Source organism: Raphanus sativus, chromosome 1 (genome assembly GCF_000801105.2).
Source record: "Raphanus sativus cultivar WK10039 chromosome 1, ASM80110v3, whole genome shotgun sequence".
Taxonomy (NCBI): domain Eukaryota; kingdom Viridiplantae; phylum Streptophyta; class Magnoliopsida; order Brassicales; family Brassicaceae; genus Raphanus; species Raphanus sativus.
The window spans coordinates 4,497,871-4,520,259 of record NC_079511.1 but is presented as its reverse complement, the minus strand read 5'-3'; the positions used below and the strand labels follow the sequence as shown (position 1 = coordinate 4,520,259).

General features: G+C 36.8%; 5 protein-coding genes and 1 pseudogene across 5 annotated transcripts in view; all 6 read right to left on the bottom strand.

Annotated features, from left to right (window-relative positions):
• Positions 1–1,413: 1,413 nt before the first annotated feature.
• On the bottom strand, positions 1,414–3,251 carry LOC108840989 (putative pentatricopeptide repeat-containing protein At1g10330). Its single transcript, XM_018613785.2, has 2 exons — positions 3,098–3,251; positions 1,414–3,009 (listed from the first exon to the last, which is right to left on the bottom strand). Exon 2 carries the CDS (start codon positions 3,003–3,005, stop codon positions 1,623–1,625), a length of 1,383 nt encoding a protein of 460 aa, XP_018469287.2. The 5' UTR covers positions 3,006–3,009; positions 3,098–3,251; the 3' UTR covers positions 1,414–1,622.
• Positions 3,252–10,600: 7,349 nt separating this feature from the next.
• On the bottom strand, positions 10,601–13,241 carry LOC108840790 (nucleolar GTP-binding protein 1). The gene is made up of 3 exons (XM_018613612.2): positions 13,158–13,241; positions 10,910–12,898; positions 10,601–10,757 (listed from the first exon to the last, which is right to left on the bottom strand). Exon 2 carries the CDS (start codon positions 12,876–12,878, stop codon positions 10,926–10,928), a length of 1,953 nt encoding a protein of 650 aa, XP_018469114.2. The 5' UTR covers positions 12,879–12,898; positions 13,158–13,241; the 3' UTR covers positions 10,601–10,757; positions 10,910–10,925.
• Positions 13,242–13,620: 379 nt separating this feature from the next.
• Positions 13,621–14,955, bottom strand: LOC108858228 (cytosolic Fe-S cluster assembly factor NBP35-like). The gene is made up of 3 exons (XM_018632184.2): positions 14,857–14,955; positions 14,659–14,766; positions 13,621–14,564 (listed from the first exon to the last, which is right to left on the bottom strand). The coding sequence occupies exons 1-3, from the start codon at positions 14,891–14,893 to the stop codon at positions 13,621–13,623; spliced, it is 1,089 nt and encodes a 362-aa protein (XP_018487686.2). The 5' UTR covers positions 14,894–14,955.
• An 837-nt stretch (positions 14,956–15,792) lies between these two features.
• LOC130495702 (dynamin-2A-like) lies at positions 15,793–20,099 on the bottom strand. Its single transcript, XM_056987175.1, has 14 exons — positions 19,971–20,099; positions 19,580–19,681; positions 19,374–19,493; positions 19,063–19,146; positions 18,852–18,979; positions 18,205–18,289; positions 17,963–18,089; positions 17,736–17,866; positions 17,202–17,346; positions 16,974–17,113; positions 16,566–16,679; positions 16,402–16,469; positions 16,143–16,315; positions 15,793–16,037 (listed from the first exon to the last, which is right to left on the bottom strand). The coding sequence occupies exons 1-14, from the start codon at positions 20,097–20,099 to the stop codon at positions 15,793–15,795; spliced, it is 1,791 nt and encodes a 596-aa protein (XP_056843155.1).
• A 252-nt stretch (positions 20,100–20,351) lies between these two features.
• The window catches only part of LOC130509934 (cytosolic Fe-S cluster assembly factor NBP35-like), a 5,843-nt gene continuing 3,805 nt past the window's right edge, over positions 20,352–22,389 (bottom strand). Inside the window, exon 4 of the mRNA XM_057006253.1 lies at positions 20,352–20,531. Within this exon, the coding sequence (XP_056862233.1) occupies positions 20,469–20,531 (63 nt within the window). The 3' untranslated portion in view covers positions 20,352–20,468. The remainder of the gene's footprint in view (positions 20,532–22,389) is intronic.
• LOC130512547 (nucleolar GTP-binding protein 1-like) overlaps positions 22,225–22,389 on the bottom strand; it is a 2,361-nt pseudogene continuing 2,196 nt past the window's right edge.

Sequence of the window (22,389 nt, the reverse complement as noted above, 5' to 3'; positions counted from 1 at the left end):
TATAATAACTAATTCATAAAAATGGAGGTGCTCTAAGTAGTGAAAACGTATCACTAAAATGTTCTATGATGAAAAGGTGAACAAATGATAAATAACTTATCATGAAATTACGTGTTAATATTTTTATTGGGCTTGTATTAATTACTAGATAACTACTTAGCTCAGCTGGGTACATTTTATGTACACAACATATATTGTAAACCATGATAATCAGGTACACAATTTTTTTTTCTAATCTTTTGTAGGTAGAAACCTCTATTTTGTGGAAAAGCTCACATGTTCGGAAGTTGATCTCATAAACAATGACAAAGTAAAAATTCTTGTTAGTTAATGCAATTTTTATGGAAACCTTTACAGGGTGATGACATTTGTTCAATTGCATGGATTATATAGCAAACGAACACCATTGGTAAACAACATATAAAATCTTGTAGTTTTTAGAAAAGACCTCTGTTTTGTGGAAATGCTCAATGTTTCAGAGTTTGGTCTCATAAACAACTGAAGTAAAAATTCTTGTTAACCGATGCAATTTTTTTTTAAACCCTTTATAAGGTGATGACATTTTTTCAATTGCATGGATTATAGCAAGCGACCACCATTGGTGGTAATTTTCATATTTACATACGTTAATTAAGCTATCTAACATTTTGTTTATGAAAATACTGTTAAATTCTTTTTGGTTTTCTGTTTGTTCTATCGTATCACATTTAGCATGAAAAACACAAAAATATAAAGTTTCTAATTGAAAATGGAGTAGAGGTGAACAAAAAAATAACTCATAATTTATTTTTATTTTTTGCATTTTAAAAATTTAAGACAAAACATGTTTTCATCTTGCGCTTATAACCAGATACGAATGATATATATCCTTTCCGTGAAGCATTGGGAAATGGACTTGATAGTGTTGTTAAAGTTCTTACTTCAAAATGTTGCCTCCCTTGAAGATGATGATCGTTATGAATTTCATTGCAAAAATTATTTAGAAACAATCTGACGTTACTTTGAAAAATTTTAAATCATATTTTCTTTAAAAATATTTTTTCTCTATTTTCTACAGAGTGATGTAATTTAAATTTAGTTATATAAAATAATTTACACAAAGGTATTTCTTTGTTAGATAAAATTTTAAAGATTTTAGAGAATGAAAATACTCAGAGTGCTTAATTATCACTAAAGTGTTCTACAACATAAAATGAATATATAGTAAATAGCTTATAATAAAACTAAACTTATTGAGCTTCAAAGTGGTGATGGAGCCGAATTGAAGTTAATCCAAATGTTGCCAGTTCTTTTTAATGGGCTTCTTGGGTTAGTGGAGAGTCATCGACTTGGACTCCAACCATTTACTAATGCCACATGTTTTAAAGTTGATGATACACATCCTATTTGGAGATGAAAATAATGCAAGATTCGTTACAACAATACTGTTGGCTCGTGAAATAAGAAACTGGTGTACTAGGATGTAAGTTATATCCCAGGTCAGTACAAGCACTCCATAATAATGAACTTAGCGAAGCAAGAGTTTCACAGAAACAGAAGTGAAACCTATCACATTTACTGACACAGCATGTACTGACCCGAACAGAGATTACACAGTAACTCTTGTATGAAACATTTTTTTCTCAAGACAAGACACTATATGCAGGGATTTTCCGTATTCCAGCTTCTACCATGACCTTCCTCATCTCCTCTGCTTCTGCCCAATTGTTACCCAAAGCCTTTAGTGTCGACAACGCCACGTACTGACCACAGTGCTCTGGCTGCATTCCAATAAGCTGTTTCCCTACTTTATCCCCCAATTCAGCATCCTCGTGAATCTTGCAAGCACCCAAAAGAGCACCAAGAACAGAAGCATCAGCCCCCAACTGCAAACTCTTTACGAAATTCACAGCGTCAACCAATAGTCCAGCTCTTCCGATGAGATCAACCATGCAACCATAATGCTCTGACGTTGGAGTGATCTTGTACTCGCTACATACGGAAGTGAACAGCTCGATACCTAACTCCACAAGTTTAGATCGAGCACAGGCCGTGAGCACCGCAAGCAAAGTGATCCCATTCGGATTCACGTTCCTTGATTTCATCGTCTCAAACATCTCTAACGCTCTCTCAGGTCTACCATTGGAGGCAAGAGCTGAGATCATCGCGTTCCAAGCGCAAACCTTTTTGTCGTAAATCTTATTGAAAACGATCAACGCCGTCTCCAAGTCACCCCCTTTCCCATACATATCAAGCAAAGCGGTCCCTAACGTAGCAGTTACGATGATCTCTTTCCTCATAACATAACAATGAATCTGCTTCCCTAAATGAACACCACCTCCTTGATCTAAATTAGCACAGGAAGAAAGCACACTAACCAAAGTAGCTTCGTTGGGGGTTACTAAACTTATCATCTCCCTAAAAAGCATTACAGCTTCGGAGTGAGAACCGTTCTTACCAAACCCGTTGATAACAGTAGTCCAAGAGACCACATCGGTCACAGGCATTCTCCGAAACAGCTCGAAAGCAGAGTCCATCTCTCCGTTTCTTCCGCAAGCATCGAGCATAGTGTTGCAAGCAACAACGCAAGGATCCAAGATCTCGTCGAACATCTTCCTCGAGCTTCGAGGATCACCTACTTGGCCGTAGAACTGAACGAAGGAAGTCGGCACGAACGGGTCACGTAGAACGCCGCGTCTGAGAGCTTGGGAGTGTAAGGAAACGCCGTAGGAGACGGAGAAGGAAGAGGAAGCTGCTTTTATGAGGGAAGGGAAAGTGAGGTTGATGGGTTTGACTTGGTTTGCAAGCATGTGGTTGAAGAGAGACAGAGAAGTGTTGTAATGTCCTGTGGTGAGATGGGATCGGATGAGAGTGTTGTAGACGAACTTGGTCTTCCGGCTAGAAGGGAGCAATGCGTTGGTGATGAGCAGAACAGAGTGGATCTGTTTGATCTGGTTTGAGGAGGTAAGGAAACGTTGGAGAAGATGAAGCGCGTCATCGAGAGACAGAGTGAAACTCGAAAGCATACAACTTGTTCAAAGATTAAGCAACAAAGAGGCAGACTTTAGTTTGAAACCCAGAAACAGAGAAAGAGGAGGAATCAAGGAGTGATGCTTACTAAGGTATAGTTTGATTAGGGCGTGCGTGTATCGAATCAGGAGAAACACTCGTCGTAGAAGATGAACAAATCGAGACGAAAGTTTTCTACTTTCATCCTTAATAATCTGACGAGAGGGAGCTCCGACCAAGCAAACTTGGAGTCTTCACTGTCAAATTGGTTAACCAACTAGGGTTGTTCGGTTTGGTATTGGTTTGATCCCATTTTATATCGGTTTTGGTTAAATGTATAATTTGGTAGAGTTCTCCGGTTTGGTGTGGTTTGATCCAAATTTTATATTTTTGGTCAAGATATGATCCAATTTTATATTCGATTTCAGTCAATTGTATATCAGTTGGTAAACCAACTAATGCTAATATGTTTTGGTATGGTTTGAATCCAATTTTAAGAGAGACACAGATTTGAGAGACCGGGCGCTGGAGAGATGGTTAATTCTGCTTTTATCTCCTTTTGTAATTATTTTAGTTTGATCAACTTATAAGACTGGCGAAAATCGAATTAAAAGTTTATCGTAAAAAATAAAATTTGGGAAATAAGCCAATATTTATGTTGAAATTAAAGATATAGACAAAATTTATTTTATTAAAATAATAGACGGTAACACAAATCAAAATTTAATATATATTTGTTCTTGACTTAAATGATATCTGCAAGTATTAGATGTCAGTGTAACAATCACACAAAAACTTACTTTCACTCGCTTGTATAGAAAAAAAATATCTTTGAAACTTTCGGGATAATAATTAAATGATATCTGCAAGTATTCAAGTACATGTCAGTGTTGTAAAAAAAATTGTCTTTGACTCGCTAATATAGAAACTAATTTAATAGTATAAGATTTCCAGTCACCAAACCAAAGTTATATATACATGTAACTTCTCTTTAGTATCCACAAAATAAAGATATTTTCTCAATACATTTCACACAAAAAAATAGTATGGGTTCTACAAAAACTTTGATGACTTGCTTACTCGTAATAACATTAGCAATTTCGTTGTCTAATCTTAACGTTCCGGTCTCCGGTATGCTTAGAATACAACTAAAACTTTTTCAGTTACCGTTAATAATTGAAAAAAGCAATAGCTAACCATATCAAATTTGTAATACCATTCGTTTGTGTTTTGATACATATTTAAAAATGGATTCAATAGTTTTGTTAAAATTTCTACCGTGTGGACACGTTATATAATTGTTCTTGCTGATAAATTATATAATTGTATATGTAAAACTACTAAAATACGGGATATATCGAATGAAATAATTATTCTTTATGTCGGTTTATGTAGGTTCCGAGACAGAAAAATTCTCATATGACTACTGCTATGCTTTGTGTACAGTTTACACCTACATACGCATGGTTTGAATGTCAAAATGACTGTGCTGAAAAGGGCTACCATTATGGAGAATATGCTTCTCCTTCTCCTAAAGTGCCTAAGAAATGTTGTTGTCAAAAGTTTTGAGATATATATTGGGCTTTTGCATCTCGTGTTTCTTTATGATAATGTGATGAAATAAAACTAACTATTTACTATATTATTCGTTTTCTATATGAAACTGATTTTTTCATCTTTAGTATAGAAATTGAAGATTGGTTTGATTTGGTACGTTTATGGTATGAATTTATGAAGGTGTGTGGGTGTCTACTGTGTATATGTGTGTATGTTAATTCACAAGATTCACAACAAAGCTATACATGTTTGTGTGTCCGGTGCTTTTAACTTCCACGACTTGCATAATGTGCTTTGGGAGAGCTGAACTAGCTACGACATAAGAATTTGACTAGAAGAAAAAAATATAGGCAATCTAAACATCATTACCAAGTGATTGTCAAACCGAACATTGCAACTCTAGTGAAGATACAAATAAGATAAATAAAAACTAAACCAACAGAAGCAATACAAAACCAAAATATATAAGAATATAGTCTAATGTACGATGAGCTGCTATTGACTTAAGATGATCGGGTCCTCCATAATTAGTAGAAGAACGTATCATTGAGCATCTTAGCGCCCTAATAGTGTGGACTAGTTGCTATTATCTCAAGGTCTTGAACTGACTGAAAATCTGACTGTGGAATCTCAAGATTATGCTTGTATGCTACTTTGCCAATTCCACTGCCAGGATAACAGCCGGATCTCATCTGAGTCGATGTATGCCGGCCAAAAGCATGCTTGTTCACTTCTCGTCTCCTACTCTCACTTTTTCTGTATATATATAAAATGTTTAATATAACAAATTTGTATATCAAATATTTTATATATATGTTTTTACAAATATTATTGTTATCAAATTAATTTATGTTTACATATAAATTTTAATAAAAATATATAAAAACATAAGTAAAACTTATATAAAATATAAGTAAAAATTATATAAAATATAAGTAAAATATAATCTAAAGGTAAATTTTGTATTAAAATTGATTTTAGTAAATTACAATTGATTATAGTCAAAATATTAATGATAGTATTTAACAAATACGGATATACAATAACTTCATAAAATTATCTTTAATAAATATTAATAGAATTGAATTAGTTTATAAAATTTTCATGATATCTTATATTATTATTTTTATATATGTGACATTAAGAATAAATATATATGTTAACTAGTATTGGAAAACCAGTACGTACTACAAAAGAAACATAAATGACAGACCATCTGAGCCACGAGCGGATCGCTTTTCAGGATCGTTCAAGATCGAGTGACCATGCTTGAACAGGCGAGCCCTGAGCTTACGAACGAGACAAGGATACTCCCAAGGGCCTCCTCTTCCATTCTCGAGTTGGCTCATCAACTCTGTCTCTTCCGGATCTTCATCACCATCTCCCTTCACTTTTGTCAATTCCCTTCCCTCTCTAATTTTTTTTTAAATTTCTTTTTTTCTCCACGGAGAAGAAGACGTTCACGCGTGAAGAACCGCACACAAATGTACTCCTATATATCACTGGCTCTCAGGACATTTCTCAACTTCTTATGATCCTGCTTTAATTCATGTATCTGCTTTACGTAATTTCTATTGGAGAAAAAGAAGAGAAATGCCTTTTTACAAGCATGGTAATACATACAAATTAAAGAGGAGAAGATTCGTTAGACCTTAATAAGCAACTGGAGCTATAATGTTATAGTTGCTTTACGTAATTTCATTCAGTGCATGCATTGTCTATTTAACTGGTTTCATCTTTATTCAATTATTTGTATAATAATAGACAAAAACTACTTTCATAAAAAAGAAAGACAAGGACTACATCGATAGCATGCAAACAAATATACAAAATTAGGAAATGTGATTCTCATTAGTTATTACTCGTATAATTATAAACGTACCACTCACGCTTTTATTGATATTTTTTTCTTTGTCAAAGAAAATTAGGCATCTCTTTTTGTAGTTCTAAATGATTTGAAATCAGTCTTTGCTTTGAAATTTGTTTCAGTCATATTTACCTTACGTGATCAAATCCCCGAGTCGTATTGTTGAATTGTATTGGTATTTTTAACCTCCTCCCAACTTGGCTACCTTATAAAATATTCGAGTTACAGAAGATATTGATAGAGAAAATGGAAATTAAAATATAAACACGATAGTCAGAGAATGCTGATACCGGAAGTAGTTTTAATTTAGTTTGTTAGTGGGGATCCACTATTTTTAATGACTTTTTTCTGGAAACAGGGGCCTTCGTTTTCTTTAATTACTTAACTACACATGTATAAAGATTAAAGACATTTTTTGTTTACTTTCTTGTTCAATATCCCAAAATGGAAACCCACGGACGATCATGCTTCATATTTTCCCTTTCTATACAGTTTTCTGGTCTGTGTATTAATTTATTTTCTAATTACTCTATTAGAAACAGACTTTTATCTCCAAAAACAAATAAATTAAAGAAAACGATGAAGGGATCCCCAATAATTGATGCTTTTACATTATATTCTCTGAATTAAAGTCACCAATTCCTGACTTTGAACCGTGATTAATCACATAAAATCACACAAAAACTTAATTAGAAATGGTAAAGTAGATTCGCATGGTGCAATAATCACCGAAAACTTAATTTGAAATAAAATAGCATAATGACATCATTTCTTGTTTTTATTTCGTTTCTTATGTTTCTTATATATTAAAATGAGAAGATATTAAACCTTCGGATTTACAAAATATTTAGAACATCTCCAATGATATTTTTTCGTTTTTGAAACACTTTTTGAAACACTTAAAGTGTATGATATTTTCTCTATTTATTTCTAAAATACTGTCTAATAATGTTTTCCTAAAAAATCCATATAACATTTGTCATTCACTGAGTGGTTAATTTTCTATATATTAAATAAGAAGTCAATTAATTGATTTTTTTATTAGATGTCAATCATTGAAAAAGTTTAAGAATTTTTTTATAATTGGATTGGTTGAGATATTCTCAATTTTCAATTATTTTAATTTGATCTAAAATAAAAGATAAGCCTATCTAGTTAGTGGTGATATTCAATATTTTGATTTGACTAATAATGCGTATAAAAATACATTGTTTAGCTTGTTTCTAAAATCATTTCATTCACAAATCACAACTACTAATCAGCAATATATATTATTTATGAAATAAATTATTATTGTTACTATGATTTTAGGCATTCATACTTAGAATTGAAAAATATCAAATAGAAAGTGAAATAAACGTATCACATACTTACCGTCCAATATATGAAAAACCTCGGCTGATAGTATTATCTGGAGTAAAACAGTACATGCCAACCCGCTTCAATAAGGTTTGATGTATTGACTCAAACTAAAGTCGCCCCATGTTTCTATTATAGGATGACATACATTCATTGTCGCTTGAATTCCGTATTTTTGGTTACGACCAATCGCAAGCTATATTTTAAAAAATATAGACCAAATTTTATCTATTAATAAAATTTCTATAAACAACATTAATATTTTATGAATATTATTATAATCAAATGAATACAAAGTATCTTTACATATAAATTATATAAAATAAAATATAAGTAAAGATTATATAAAATATAAGTGAAAATTATATAAAATACAAGTAAAAATTATATAAAATATAAGTAAAATATAATTTAAATGTAAAATTTGCAACAAAATTGATTTGTTTTCCTAAAGATTCTGAAAATCTTCCTAATGATACATGTCAATACAAAATTGATAATGTTTTCAAATAATATATAAGAGATTCTTCAAAAAAAAACTCTTACAAGTTATCATATCTTCTTACTTCAGTTTTGCTTGCTATTAAATTGTAAAGATGACAAAAAAGATATTACACAAACACAAAGTGAGAGTGACCAAACCAACCCATTAATTGAGTTTATCAATTTAGCCGGACAAAGTTGGGTTTACTAGTGGTCATGATGGTCTCTCTTTATTGGGGTTTATAATATATGTTTGGTTTTTGTACTGGGTTTTTGTCTAAGACCCTGATCACTTGGTTGAATTAGTTTTATTTAATAACATATTTATATAATCGAAACAAATTGTAGAAATTTTTGCATCTTCTTAATTTGTGTGTTTAACTTTAACCATCAAGTAAAATAAAATATATGGAGTATTATTTAGTTGTATGATATAATGATTGTTATTGTGATTAATTATATGGGGCTGTATCATAAATTTTTAAATCAAGAAAATAGGATAATGACATAATTTCTTATATTTTCAGTTGAGAAAATAATAAATTTCTATATTTTTGGTCTGAGATGATAATATTTCCTAACTAGAAATCGATTTCCTATTTCCTTTTTGAAGTTGTACAATCCACGAGTGATTGTGAAAAAAAAAACTCGCCTATATATATAGAATGGAAGCACTCTAAAAGCATTGCAAAATCCTCAATCCGTCAGACGTCTTCTTTTTTTTTGTCAAAAGATATGAATCCTTCCTTCTAATCATCTATTTACAGTTACCACGTCTACGAGAAGGCTGTCTCCATCGGAAGGTGTGAGAAACAAAGTCAACGTCGCCTTTGGGACCAGTAAAGAAGAGATCCATGAAGATTCCGTCACCGGAATCCGAACAGGGGTTCATCACACCCTAGAATTACAGCCGGACTTATATGTCATGTTAAGTGTCCATAGCAACTGCAGTCAAACTCACATGGCTTATCTCCTCTTCGGTGGAATCATAAACTGTCTTTCTTCAGGCGGAGCAATTATCTCAGCCTCGCGCATCAGTTTTACTGCTTTGCTATGTGAAGTCTTAGCCACGCGTATTGCTTTGGATACAAGTAAATTAGATTATGCCTTTGAAATAAACCTAGTCTTTGCTATTACGGAACGAAGAGTCACTGGCGGATGCAGAGTCATATTTAGATGAGGGCACAACATTTTATTTCATAGCATCTAATTGTAGGATTATGAAGCATTTATTAAACTGAAAATAATTACTGAAGGAAAATAATAATTAGTTGGGGGCACCTGACCCCATTACTCATCACTTGCGTCCGCCTCTGCGAAGAGTCTCGGTTGGGCCGACTTCTCTTGTTCAGAAGTTGGTTTTTGAAGGATTTATCGGTGGAGAGGAGCTGGAGAAAGCGACGATGGGAGAAGAACCGTGTTCCATATGTTTGCAGGATCTCTTGTTTGTTGGTGTTCCAACGCGCATGCCCTGTTCGCATGTCTTCCACGCTCGCTGCAGTGCCGTGCGAGGGCTATTAGGGGCCTGAGGCAATACGTTTATTTTATAAAAAAAAATATATATATCAAACAATAGTATTAAACTTTTCAATATGAACCAGAAAATAAATTGTTTTCTATCTTAAATTTTGACATTATTTTTAAGAAAAAACAATTTATGAAATTAATGGCAGACATTATATTTTGGTTACAATTGAATTTTTTTATATATTAACTCAAATTATATACAGATTGTGTTTTTGACATTTATAATTAAGAAAAAAGAAATTAATGTCCACAACAACTAAACAAAAACAATCTGTTTATTAAAAGGTATTAAATGATAGTATGATTTTTCAATTATCATATTCTAAATTTGATTGTATATTTATGAAAAATGGGGGCCCTCAAATGTATTGATATGAGAGGGGCCTGGGGCCAATGCCTCAAAAATGATAAGGTGAGCACGGCTCTGGCTCGCTGTCTCTTGGAGTGGTTCGTCCGCAAAACTACTTGCCCCATGTGCCGTAGTAGACTTGTGTTGTCCCATGTGAACAAACGAGGTAGGGAGGATGAATGAGATTTTTAATCTTTGTTTGTTGCAATTATATTTTCATCTTCTTTTCTTTTTTTTTGTTTTGGTGTGACTTAGGGTTTCAAAAGGAGAGGAGGGTTTTGGTTTGAAACAAGAACTTGGTAGGTACGTTTTTTACTTAATCAAAACATTCTTTCTGTTAACATAACAACTCCATAGTTTCGGAACAATATCTATACAAATATGCCAACACAACGAACTTATATATAAGAGAGCACTGAGCCAGTTGGGAATAGAGTCAGCCATCAACGATATAACATATAACCGCTGTGAGTATCAATCATCATAATCATATAAAAGAACGTTTATCATTCATAGCTGTTTCCAAGAAATAAACTTATAAAAGCAACATATCAATAGTAAACAAAAAGATATAAAAGAGTGACATATTCTTCAGTCCCTTCATTAAGCTTTACTTGAGCATATTCCCTGCATGAATCAAATACTTAATATTTATTCTCTTTTTTTTTCAGCTTGCTAATCACAAGACCAAACTTTACTATTACGATCAACCGTGGCTGCAGCAAATAGAGAGATGTGCTTAGAGAAAGATTTAAGCTAATGTAAATATGCAATTTTACCTTTGATTATTTGGTCTCAACGCCTTTGAGTTTTTCCTTTCCCTCTTTTACCTGAAAACAAGTGTTTTGGTTTAAGTGTTGGTATAACTCTGTCGGCTTCTCCACGACGTGCATCTTTGTTCCTCTTCCTGTGAGACTTGTTCCCAATCTTGATAGCCTTAATCTTCTGCGACGAATCTTTGAAGCCTTCACCAGGTATCACTTCATGCGGATGCCTTGACACTGATCTCGATCTCGACAAAGATCTCAAACATATCTTCTTACTAATCTCTTGCTCATCGTTCATATCCACGTCCTCATCACATCTCTCCCTCTTCCTGCCTCTAGATTTGCTTCTTGCACGGTTCATGGCAGAAGAAGGGTCAAGACCAAGGGACGACAAGTCTCTACCCAATCTCTCCCTTGTAAACTTCTTGTCCTTGTCAAACTTTCTCGGAACGGTTGCTCTGTTCTGTGCATTGCTCTTCTTGAGTCTATGCTCTTGAATCAGCAAAGCCTTCTTCTTACGAATATCAGCCAGCTGTCTCTTCTGATCCTCTGTGAGTTTCTCGCCTTCGATCTCAAACTCATCTTCTTCTTCAACCTCAGCGTTTCTACGCTCTTCTTCGCCTGTCAACTCCTCAAGCCTATTCAAAATGTCTGGATCCATAAAGTCAGCAACGTTATGACCATCACAAATCTCAGGTATGATGTCATCCTTCCAGCTTTCTTCAGCCAAGATGTACTTCTTCTTCAGAGAAGCAGAGTAAACTCCAGCTCCACCATTCTCATCTTCCAATTCTTTCTCCGTCTTCTTCTCCTCCTCTTCACCAGCTTCCATAACTACCTGAGGTGTACAAGGGAGCCTTTCTTTATCATCACGAAGCTTCGGCATCGCCACGTGGAACCTGTTCAAGCGGTCATTAATATTTCTAGATTTCATCTTTTCCTCTACTCTTTGATCTAACAGCTTCTCACAAGCAACGTTCTTCACAGCCATCACGCCTTCTTCCGTCAGAGCACTCATACTCAAAACCAATACCTCTTCATTCCCTCCCTTCATCTCTTCAATCAGCTTCAAATCTTCTTCACACAGGCTCTCCACGGCCACCAAATCAGTCTTGTTGCAAACAATCACCAACGGTTTGTCCACAAACAAAGCCTTCAAGCTGTGGAAAAGAGACGCCTGCTGAGCGATACTATAACCACAAGAGCCGGAAACATCCAAAAAGAACAACACAGCAGCTCTAAGATACGCCAAGGCAGTGACGCTACACATCTCAATAACGTTACGGTCCTCCACAGGCCTATCCAAAACCCCGGGAGTATCAACCACCTGATACCTCAAACACTTGTGATCAGTATGACCGACGAAGAGAGACTTGGTGGTGAAAGCGTACGGCTGGACATCCACGTCAGCTCTCGTGACTTTATTCATAAAAGAGCTCTTTCCCGCGTTAGGGCACCCGCAGATCAATAGAGTCCTTGCGCTAGGGTCTATCGAAGGGAGCCTCGCCATGTGCTGCCTGACCTCCTCGAGGTAAGCCAGGCTAGGACCGACGCGTTTCATGACGGTGCACATGCGGCCGAGGGCGGAGACTTTCAGGGACTTGCACCGGTAGAGAGAGTCGCCGTACTTGACGAGCTTCACGTAGTCGGCGGCGATTCTCGAGATGAGGTTTTTGGCGGTGGTGAGGTGGGAGAGGGCGAGCTTGTAGTGGTCCTTGTCGTAGAGGACGCTGAGGAGGTTGTCGTAGAAAGGGTGGATGTCGTCGAGGCGAGGGAAGTCGTCGACGATGGTGGAGAGCTTTTGGGAGAAGTTTGATTGGGTGAACTTGATTTTGCGCATGTAGAAGGTGCGGAGGCTGGTGATCTTGTTGCTCTTGTGGGTCACGGTTGGTGTCTGGCGCTGAGTGCGTGAGAGGATGATGTCCACGAACTGTTTCCCGTTTGGGACTACTGTTATCTTCTTGAAGTTATACTTCACCATTGCTTTTTTGTTTAGCTTATCTGACATGCATAAGAACCATTACATAACATAGAGTTTAGATCACAATCTCTAGAACTATAATAAACAAATCAGGCAGTTATAAAACATTGTGCATGCAATAAAATAGAGTGGTAGGGTGATTCATAAGAGCATATATATATGAAGAGTGTACGTCAAGCTACAACAGAGTTTGTAGGGTAAACAACTTCAAAGAGATTGCGAGTTCGGAAACAAGAAAGATAAAAGGAAAAGATAAAAGAGAGTCGTGAGAAGACATACAAAGAGATTTTCGAGAGTTTTGTGGATTCTTGAAGACGAACGCCGGCCGCGTGAGAAGAAGTTGAGGTTGTTTCTAAAATGAGGGAACCCTATATATTAAGGGTTTCCTAAGTCAAAACCTTCTGTATGTGTTGGAAGGTTCTCTTCTGTGCGTAACGGCCTTTTAGTGTTTAGATAGTTAGCGGGCCGACCGGATTATTGGACTACTTCGCTTATAAGTTATAACAAAGCCGTTTCAGTAATAATTGTAGAGAAAACTATAACATAAACTTTCAAAGAACAACAGCCTGTTTAATTCATGTTGCGTAATTCAACCACATAGAAACCTTTGTCAGTGATAAAAGATTAAGCATAGAATTGGCCATGATGGTTCAATATCTCATACTAAACATGTGAAGTAATGCCCCTATAAAACTACATAAAAACAAACAAAAAGGCTGCTCTCACTTCAAATTTATGGGGTTTATTTTTTCTCTCCACCACCAGGACTGAGGTCTTCCTTGATATTTATGGAAGCAATGACTTTCTCTATGATGCTCTTAAGTGCAGGTGCACTGACAGAACACTTGTTACCCTCAAAGCATGACTTACCTCTCTCGGCTGCTCTGCAAAGCTGTGGATCCAAAGGAACTTTCCCAAGAAACGGCACTCCCATCTCCTCACACATCCTCTCCGCCCCTCCTCCGCTGCCGTCAAACACTTGGCTCCACACAAACACATCATCTAGACGAAGCTCCGGTGGTGCATTCTCTCTTAAGCAAGAGATCATATCTTCCGTAACGTCCACGGCCGAGGAGCCAAGCTGCTTCGTGAACTTGAAGTCACTCAACGGTTGAACTAAACCACTCATGTTCTCTACTACTCCCAGCACGTCGATCCCTTTTCTCTTGCAAAAGTTCACGCCCTTTCTGACGTCGACCATGGCGACTTCCTGGGGAGTCGTGACGATGATAGCACCGTCGATCCCCGCAAGGCAACTGGAGATGGTGATGTGCTCGTCTGAGGTTCCTGGTGGGGTGTCAACCACAAGGTAATCGATGTCTCTCCAGTAAACGTCTTTTAAAAACCGTTTGATGAGATCGGTTTTGCGTGGACCGCTCCAGATGGCAGGCTCGTCAGCAGACTCGGGGAACACGAAAGATATGGACATGACACCGAGGTTGTCTCCCACGTAAACTGGTTGCCATCCGAAGTTGCTCTTGTGAATGCCTTGCCCTTCCAGGCCTAACATTTTGGGCATGCTTGGCCCGCATATATCCAAGTCCATCAGGCCTACTTGATGGTCCATTCCTGCTAGGGCAAACGAGAGCTGAGCTGAGAATGTGCTCTTACCAACCCCACCTTTGCAAGAAAGAACCAGTATCTTGTGCTTCACGGTTGCCATTCTTTCAGATATAGCAACCAAATCTGAACAAAACATAAGAAAATATCACCATGAGATGCTTAATTACTAGCATCAAATCAAATAAGTTTTCTAGTTGTTGAAAAGGTAGAGTCGAACCTGGATCAGGTCCCTTAGGAGCAGTGCCACTGGCACATACTTGTTGATTAGGGCAACCTGCGCAGGACTCTGACTTTCCAGCAGTTTCGGCTTGGGGACCTGGGCAATCTATTGTTAACCATATAATAAAGAACCCATGATTAACTCTAAGTTTTTTTAAGAAAAAGAAACTGAAAGATTGGATTTGATAATGCTTACGCTCGTTGGCGTCCTCTGGAATCTCTCCTTTATCCATGTCGACTTGTGAGGTCTTTCTTCAAATATTCTAACCAAAGGTTGTTGTTACTTGTTCTATTTATTTATATGGTAATTCAACCAATACGCATATACCGTTTTAAAAGAAAAAAATAGCAAGTCAATATTTTAAAAGGAAAAATTATTTTTATTTGAATTGCCATATATCTTGTAACCAAAAACGAAAATATGAATTAATAATATAAATATTTCTTTTATTAATGGTGAAATTATATAAATTAATATACACGTTTGGTAGTTTTTTATGTTTTATAGAAATTACTAACCAAATGATTAAAAGTGGGGATAAACAATAAATTTAATGATGTAGTTCTATCATATTTTACCTTTTTCTTAAACAGGTTATTCATATTATTCTTTTTTTAATAATTATAATACAGCTGAAAATCTAAAGAGTAGATAAGGGTTTATTAAGTCAAAAACATTCTGGATCGGATCCTGTTCTGGCAAAAGTTAATAGCGCCCATCTAAGGTTTAAAGTTAGCGGGCGTTTGTTCAGATTAATGGTCTACCTAATACTTATAACAAGCCGTTCCCATAACAATTTTTATTGCAGATAAAAGTATAACTTTCAAAATATTGCATGAACATGCCTCTCAAAAATAGGAAGGGCCACACTAGCCCCTCAACAATAGATGCAAAAAATAAAGCTGAATAAACAGAAAGATTCAAACAGACATGACTCCATGAAACAAACTCTTTCAGCTGCAAACACACATGTGTGATAATCTATCTACAAAGTACAAAACCGGTAATACAATCATCCAGTCCCCTTCTTAAACTTAAACTAGTAAAATAAGAGCGTCTTAGTCCCAGAATACGGGACTCAAATTCCAGAGAAATAATCAGTCTCCATTTTGTTTTTTTTTTCTTCAGGTTCTAATACCTGTAAGATGATCCACCCTGTGGTGGTGCTGGTGGAAGCCGGTTCGGGGTGGTGCGGCGGTTGCTACCAGAGCCTGGTGATGGTAAATCTCCGTTCTGAGCAGGATCACTGTAACGGCGGCTGTGACTACCTGATCCGTATCTTGACAATGAATCTGACCCTCCATTACCAGCGGCGTTGAAGGCATTCATCCAGTCTTCCCCTGAAGAACCTCCTCCACTGGTTTTTGGGCTACTTTCTGCGGGTCAAGAGATAACCACAATGAATTTTAAGAACAACCGATATATCTAACGTAGCTCACAGTAGCCAGCATTGCACTTCCAGAATCAAGACAAAAATTTACCAGTGGCACTGTTGTCAGACCAACTTGAAGCAGCAGCAGCTCGGTTGTCATGAACGCTAAGCTGCCTTGTGAGCTTAGAAAGAAGAGAGGATTGTTTCAGGTAACGCTCTCTTTTTCCTTTAACGTTCTGATCCTCTTGAATCAATGACTCGATCCTCTCATTGCCAATTGCACTATAGATCAAAATACAAGAGAAAACAGATAAGCACACCGCAACTGAAATGAAATTCGTCACAAAGGAGGAGGAACGATATTGAACCTGATAGAACTGTATAGTTGATTCAGCATGTCTTCTTTTGATTTCTCCACTTGACAGAGAACAACAGCCTATTTAAATCATGTTGCTTAGTAATCGAGGAACAGTTGTAAGAGAAAAAAGAGATGGACAAAGAAGCTTGAAGCTATAGATTAAGCATAGTCCACCTTTGGAACATTGGCTGCAAGACTGTTAAGGACAGCTTCAACGTAACCTCGTACTTCTTGGGACATCCACCGGAGTTCCTCTTCTGGATCGACGGGTTTCCTAACCATCTTATCCTGAAATGCAGACAAGCATAAGTAACCACTATCACGGCTACCAAGCATAAATGCCGTATATGCCAACTCGACAACAATTTCCACGATCACTAAGACATCGTAAACTTTTTTCACTCTTCCAACAATACTTGTTTTAACTCTTCAACGTAAAGTTTCTAAAGAGCACATAGAAACCGTAATAGAGTTGGAAGTTCATCAGTGATAACTGGTAGTGCACAAATCTAGCGTAGATTTTAAGGAAGGGAAATACGAAAGATACAAGATTAAGCATAGAAGTTGGCCATGATGACTCACAAGTGAACCTTCTGAAAAACTCTGTCTCATGGAAACATTGCCCACTTGGCCTCCTCGAGCCTGAATAACCTTCAGCAACTTATTAATCCACTCGTTCTTATCGACTGCACTCTCAGCCTTAAGCACCAGGGAATTGTGAGCTGCGACATAATCGTTTGAGGAAAAGCTCATAAAAGAAGGCATAGAAGATTAAGTAGTTTGAATTCTGAAAATGATTGGTTCACGTACCTTTTAGTACAGTCTTATAGGGAACCTTGCAGGTTAATTTAAATACAAGACCTGGTCCTTTTGGATCAGGTCCGTTTGCCTTCTTATCCTTCGAACTCTTTGATTTTTCTACTTCTTCCTCGGGAATTTCTTCAATAGTGCATTCCTAGTGGATTAACAAAGTCTCATTTATAATAACAGTTCTATACGAAATTTGAAGCATGATATTCAATAGACAAAGTAATTGTAATTTTTTATGAAACAACCAGGGCGGGGGGATATAACAAGGTGGATATGAAACTATATTATTAGCCTTATCTGGTTTTCTTCTTTTTCATTGAAGTTATCTCTATTTAGTGCACTGTTGACAGGAGTAAAGAAAGAATGGGAAGAGAATGATACCTCCAAAGTTATAGTGCCCCGGAAGTTTCTCTCTTCTTGCTTTTTGGTATAGCCCAGCTAGGAAAAAGTAAATGGTTAATTAAGTGATTGCAGTGCTTCCTCCTTGCAGATATATTGATCAACACCAGAAGGATATACCCTCTAAATACTAACCTTTCCAGTTTTCTCATTCAGAACAAACCATCGCCTACTCCATCCATTTGTTTTTGCGCTTTTCTTCATTAAGTACCCTACATGAAAGAATATATTTTTGTTATCGACCTTGGAAGTTAGTTTTATCAAGGCTGAAGACAAAAAAAAATCATGCAACGCATAACGGATATGGGAAAGAATGGAAGTTTTTAGACAGCAACTGGCTAGACGTATAATAGGATACTAACCTGCTGTTATCTCTCCCTCAGGTCCAGCAGTTTTCAGACCAGACACCTCCGGCGTCTCTTTATCTTGCGGACTAGGTTTGTCTTTCATCGATTTCATGCTACCACCATCCGGCTGAGGACTAGCAGCCTGATATACATGCAGGTATGAGAATTAAATTAATTACTTTCGTGCAAGTTAATGTAAAACCATAAAAAGCATTTTCCACGACAAGGATTCAAATTAATTTGGAATGAAGACGCACCCTGCTTAAAAGGGACTGCTCAGCATCTTGTCCCTTCTTAGAAGATCGTCCTTTCAGCTCATCCTCGCGACGTTGTCTTTCCATTCTGATGAAGTCAATACATCGTCAAAAGGATAGAAATGATTTTCAGTCATGAACCATGAAACAACAATTTTGGAGTTCCTCAACAAATGTGCAGCTACAGAAATACAACTGCTTGGATACGAAAGTCCAGCCATAGAGATTCTAAAGGACGCATACTGAAGTGACCACAAACACCCCTACCAGCCAGGCTAACAAGTATATAGAATCCCCCATCAGAAAGCATGGTAACTATACCATTAAGGTAATAGCTCACAGGAACGAGTAACAAAACCATAAAGATGGTTGACAAGAAGCATAAGAAGTTTATGGAATAGATCAATGTCAAAGTTATCCTAAGCGAGCACTCATACACAGTTTTTTTTTTTAGTAATGAAAGCATCAAAACCCCTAAATGCTCTACAAACAAACACGCAAAAAAAAACAAAAAGCTAAAGAAATTATAGAATTCAACAAAGATCGAGGGTGTTTAAAAGAAAGAAAAAATTACAACGAGGGATCAATAGGCCCGAGTACAACCATGAAGAGTACAAAATAAAATTGAAAAGAAAGCTAAGACAGTATACCTCCTTTGCACAAGACGGATAAAATGTTGAGGTGGTACAAAAGCCCGTTCCATATCGACTAGTGCAACCACCATTTTCTTGGCTTCATTCTTGAAACCATCAAGTGCTGCACTTGCTATAGCTACAACCTGGTTGATCATTTGTTAGGAAGGAACAGCTATTATCGAAATAACAAAATGTTATTGAACAAAACACCACCGAACATTATTACCTCCCGCTTGAAAGGAGGATATCTCCCGAGTCCAGGTGTAGCATTTGCAGAGGCTGAAACTATGTCAACAAGAACTCGATGAACCTAATCAAAAGTTGACCATATTAGCTCAATAGAGAAATAACACAAACCAGAGATCTGGATGCATGATATTTGGAGTAGGAAATATATATTAAGACTTAAGTAAAGTAGATAAGAGCACTAGAATAAAAGAAAACTTAACAAAACTCTCAGAACTTTCAGAAGAATTAAAGTGTCAAAGTGAGACGAATGCAGTAAATTACTGAAATTGAATACTACTGCATGCACACCTCATCAACACAAAGACGTGCAGGATCTTTAGCCAACTCAAGAACAATCTTTATCAACGACCTCAACCCTTTCTCTGGAGATATAAGGTAAGGTTGATAACCATCTGCCTCCAAAACAACCTGATAAATTCAAAAAAAATAAGTCTGAAGTTTAGTGTCGAAACATGTCTCGTGCAGCAAATTTTAGGAAAGAAGCAGGCACCCACCCGTTTAACATTGTTCAAGTCAAAATGCCTATCCAATGGAAGCTGCTTGATTCGGTTGGGGAAAGTTCCTTCAAAACTTGCAACAACTTTCCAACCACTTCCCTGAACAAAAAAGACTGTTAAAGTATAACGCACACCCAGTTGCAAAAGGAGTTAAGCATGAACTAAAAGCACACAAGTACAAAAAATGTAATTCAACCCCTCAGTGGGCGTATACACTACCACAAACCTCAGCTATCAGATTTTATGAGATTTCCCACGATATAGTGTGATCTAACCAAACGTATGTTAGCAAAATACTATGATTGCTAATATTTAGACAGTTCCTCTTTTTCTCGATATGCTTGGGTTTCCAACTAAAGTTTATTTATTTATGTAGAAAAGTACTTACTTCACCACCAGCCAAGTGGAGAAGAAATTTCTCCTCAAACTCACGGCAAAGCTCCAAAGCTATAGCCCTTGTACCTTCAGCACTGTTAACGAGTTGTTCCCCAAGCCTCGCTAGCTCATTCTGCACCATTTGAGACTTACCCTGGAGCCTGTACAAAGAATTTGAATGATGAAAACCGGAAGAAAAAAAAGGACGCCTTATGAAAGAAGCTTGGAAAAATAATTATTTTGCCTGTTTGACGCCTAATGTAAGTATCTCCATAGCTATCATCACAGATTAATAGGTGAAACAATTGGTCTAACTTTCACTTTATGACATTAATGAAAGAAAATATATGACTGAAGCAATACCCGGACAAGATATTTGGAAGCCTGAGCTTCATTCTGCTACGGATCTGGCTAGCAAGGGTGTCCACCAAGGCAATTCTGCCAAGCTTGTTTTGTGGAGCCCCAGTCAAAATAGACTTCAGACTTTCACTCTCAGCACGCCATGCGGTTTCTAAGGAGTTCTCACCACTCCCGGACTGTGCTGATGCAATTGCAACGGATTGGCCAATAAGAGCTACCCATGGGATGTCAGTTGTTTTTGGCGGTCCTTGGTTTGAGAGAAGAGCCTGAACAGCTGCGAGGGCTTTCGGGTTCTCTGCAGCCTGGTCAATTTTCCCAATAATGCCTACTGTCCTAGTGCCTAGTAAAGTAACCGCAAATGGTAAGTACAAAATATAAACAATAAAAGAAAGCAAGATTGAAAATCTAATGTACTCACTCTCTGGATCATGCTCCTTCGCAATCTTCAGGGCTCGGGATGATGAAATTTCAGATGCCTGGCTAGCAGGGACTACAACCAGCAGTATGGCATCATTGTGTTGCGCATATTCAGAAATCTTGTAAAGAGATCCCCCAAAATAACAAAAACAGAAAAGTTTTCAGTAAGGAGTTGAGGACAAACATGATGATGAATCTATGTTAGCATTTCAGTAGGCAATTCGATTAATATTGTTGCAATCTTATGTTTCATGGTTGTCAGGGGGATGAAGGGCATGAAAAGGCACTAAGTAGGTCCAAAGCTCACCATTGAATCATCCACAATTCTCTGGTCCAGTCCAGGCAGGTCAACTAATTTCAGTGGTGGAGCTGAAAAATAAAGAGTAAAAGTAATATGTTATGATGATCAAATAAAATTTAACACTAAGACAGATGCATGTCATATGTCACTACTTACGTTCAAATGAGTACTATTTATTTTAAAGCTCCATTAGATATATTATATGATACCCACCAACTTACAGCTTCAAGCTCTAAAATAGTGCAATAAATTGTATATGGGATGGGGGTGGCAACTTATTACAGCTGACCAGTTCACTGATATCAGAGATATATTCATTGACCCAGCTTACATTAGCTAAGGGATGCGCTACTTTTAAGAGTACATACACTTGTCACTAGTGGTTGTGGAATTAAAAAGGATTTACCTGTGCTGGTACGAAGGTTTAAATATATTTGATCACGATTTTTCCCTGAGGCTCCTTTGCTAAGTCTATCTTGAAGAGAGTGTCTCAGAGCACCTATAACAAACCCATGTCGAACACAATGGTAACACTATGAGGAAGATTCATCAAACGCATTATATTGTAAACATGCAGAAAGAGCCTCACACACCACTGCTACATTGCATATGTTGATAGAGGGAGACTTACTTGCTGAAACTTGTTGAGATTTGTTGTCGATTTGCAAGATAATAGCCTTGCTGCTCAAAGAAGCCTCCCTGCTCAAGTCAATTATTATAGGAGCTCGTGTAGCACCATTCTCACCCGTAGGCTGTCCACCAACAAATAGAACAGACATCAGTATATTTTTTGAATGAAATGTACGATCCAAATGATAAACATAAGGACTCAACGTACTACTTACCAGGACTGCATGTCCAATAAGACTGTTCAGAACTGCAGACTTTCCAGCTCCCTGTTTCAGTAAGCAGAGAGAGATCACTTAGGTCTGAACACAAGACATAATTTCATTTCCGAAAACTACCTAAGTTATTGCTACCTCCATGAAGCAATTTCATTCTTCAACCTTTCAACTAATTTAAGAAACTGAATGTTGATCAAGGGCCGGTCATGGTTAAATCCGAATGAATATTCGCCTCGATCCCCAAATTTTTTTGAAGAAATTCATTCACATAGGCCCCAAATTGGTTTTAAAAAAAAATTGTTGAAATCTTTACTAAATGGCCTACAGCCCCCCCCCAACAAAATCTAAGTGTCATGTTGATCAAAATCATTTGAACAGAAACTAGAGGGAGGAGTATCTGACAAGCAGATCTTAAAGGAAAATATCAATACACATCATCAGTCTGAGATCAATGAGCTATCAAAATCGTTTTCAGGGATATTCAAAAATCTAATCGAGATCCACGAATA

Coding starts and splice junctions, on each gene's coding strand:
- LOC108840989 (XM_018613785.2), bottom strand. CDS start 3,005: ATGCTTTCGAGTTTCACTCTGTCTCTCGATGACGCGCTTCATCTTCTC.
- LOC108840790 (XM_018613612.2), bottom strand. CDS start 12,878: ATGGTGAAGTATAACTTCAAGAAGATAACAGTAGTCCCAAACGGGAAA.
- LOC108858228 (XM_018632184.2), bottom strand. CDS start 14,893: ATGGATAAAGGAGAGATTCCAGAGGACGCCAACGAGC. Junction 14,767..14,856: donor TCCAGAGGACGCCAACGAGC/GTAAGCATTATC, acceptor GGTTAACAATAG/ATTGCCCAGGTCCCCAAGCC. Junction 14,565..14,658: donor TCCTAAGGGACCTGATCCAG/GTTCGACTCTAC, acceptor TGTTTTGTTCAG/ATTTGGTTGCTATATCTGAA.
- LOC130495702 (XM_056987175.1), bottom strand. CDS start 20,099: ATGGTGCAGAATGAGCTAGCGAGGCTTGGGGAACAACTCGTTAACAGT. Junction 16,316..16,401: donor CAACTATACAGTTCTATCAG/GTTCAATATCGT, acceptor TTTGATCTATAG/TGCAATTGGCAATGAGAGGA. Junction 16,038..16,142: donor GTCTGACAACAGTGCCACTG/GTAAATTTTTGT, acceptor CTTGACCCGCAG/AAAGTAGCCCAAAAACCAGT.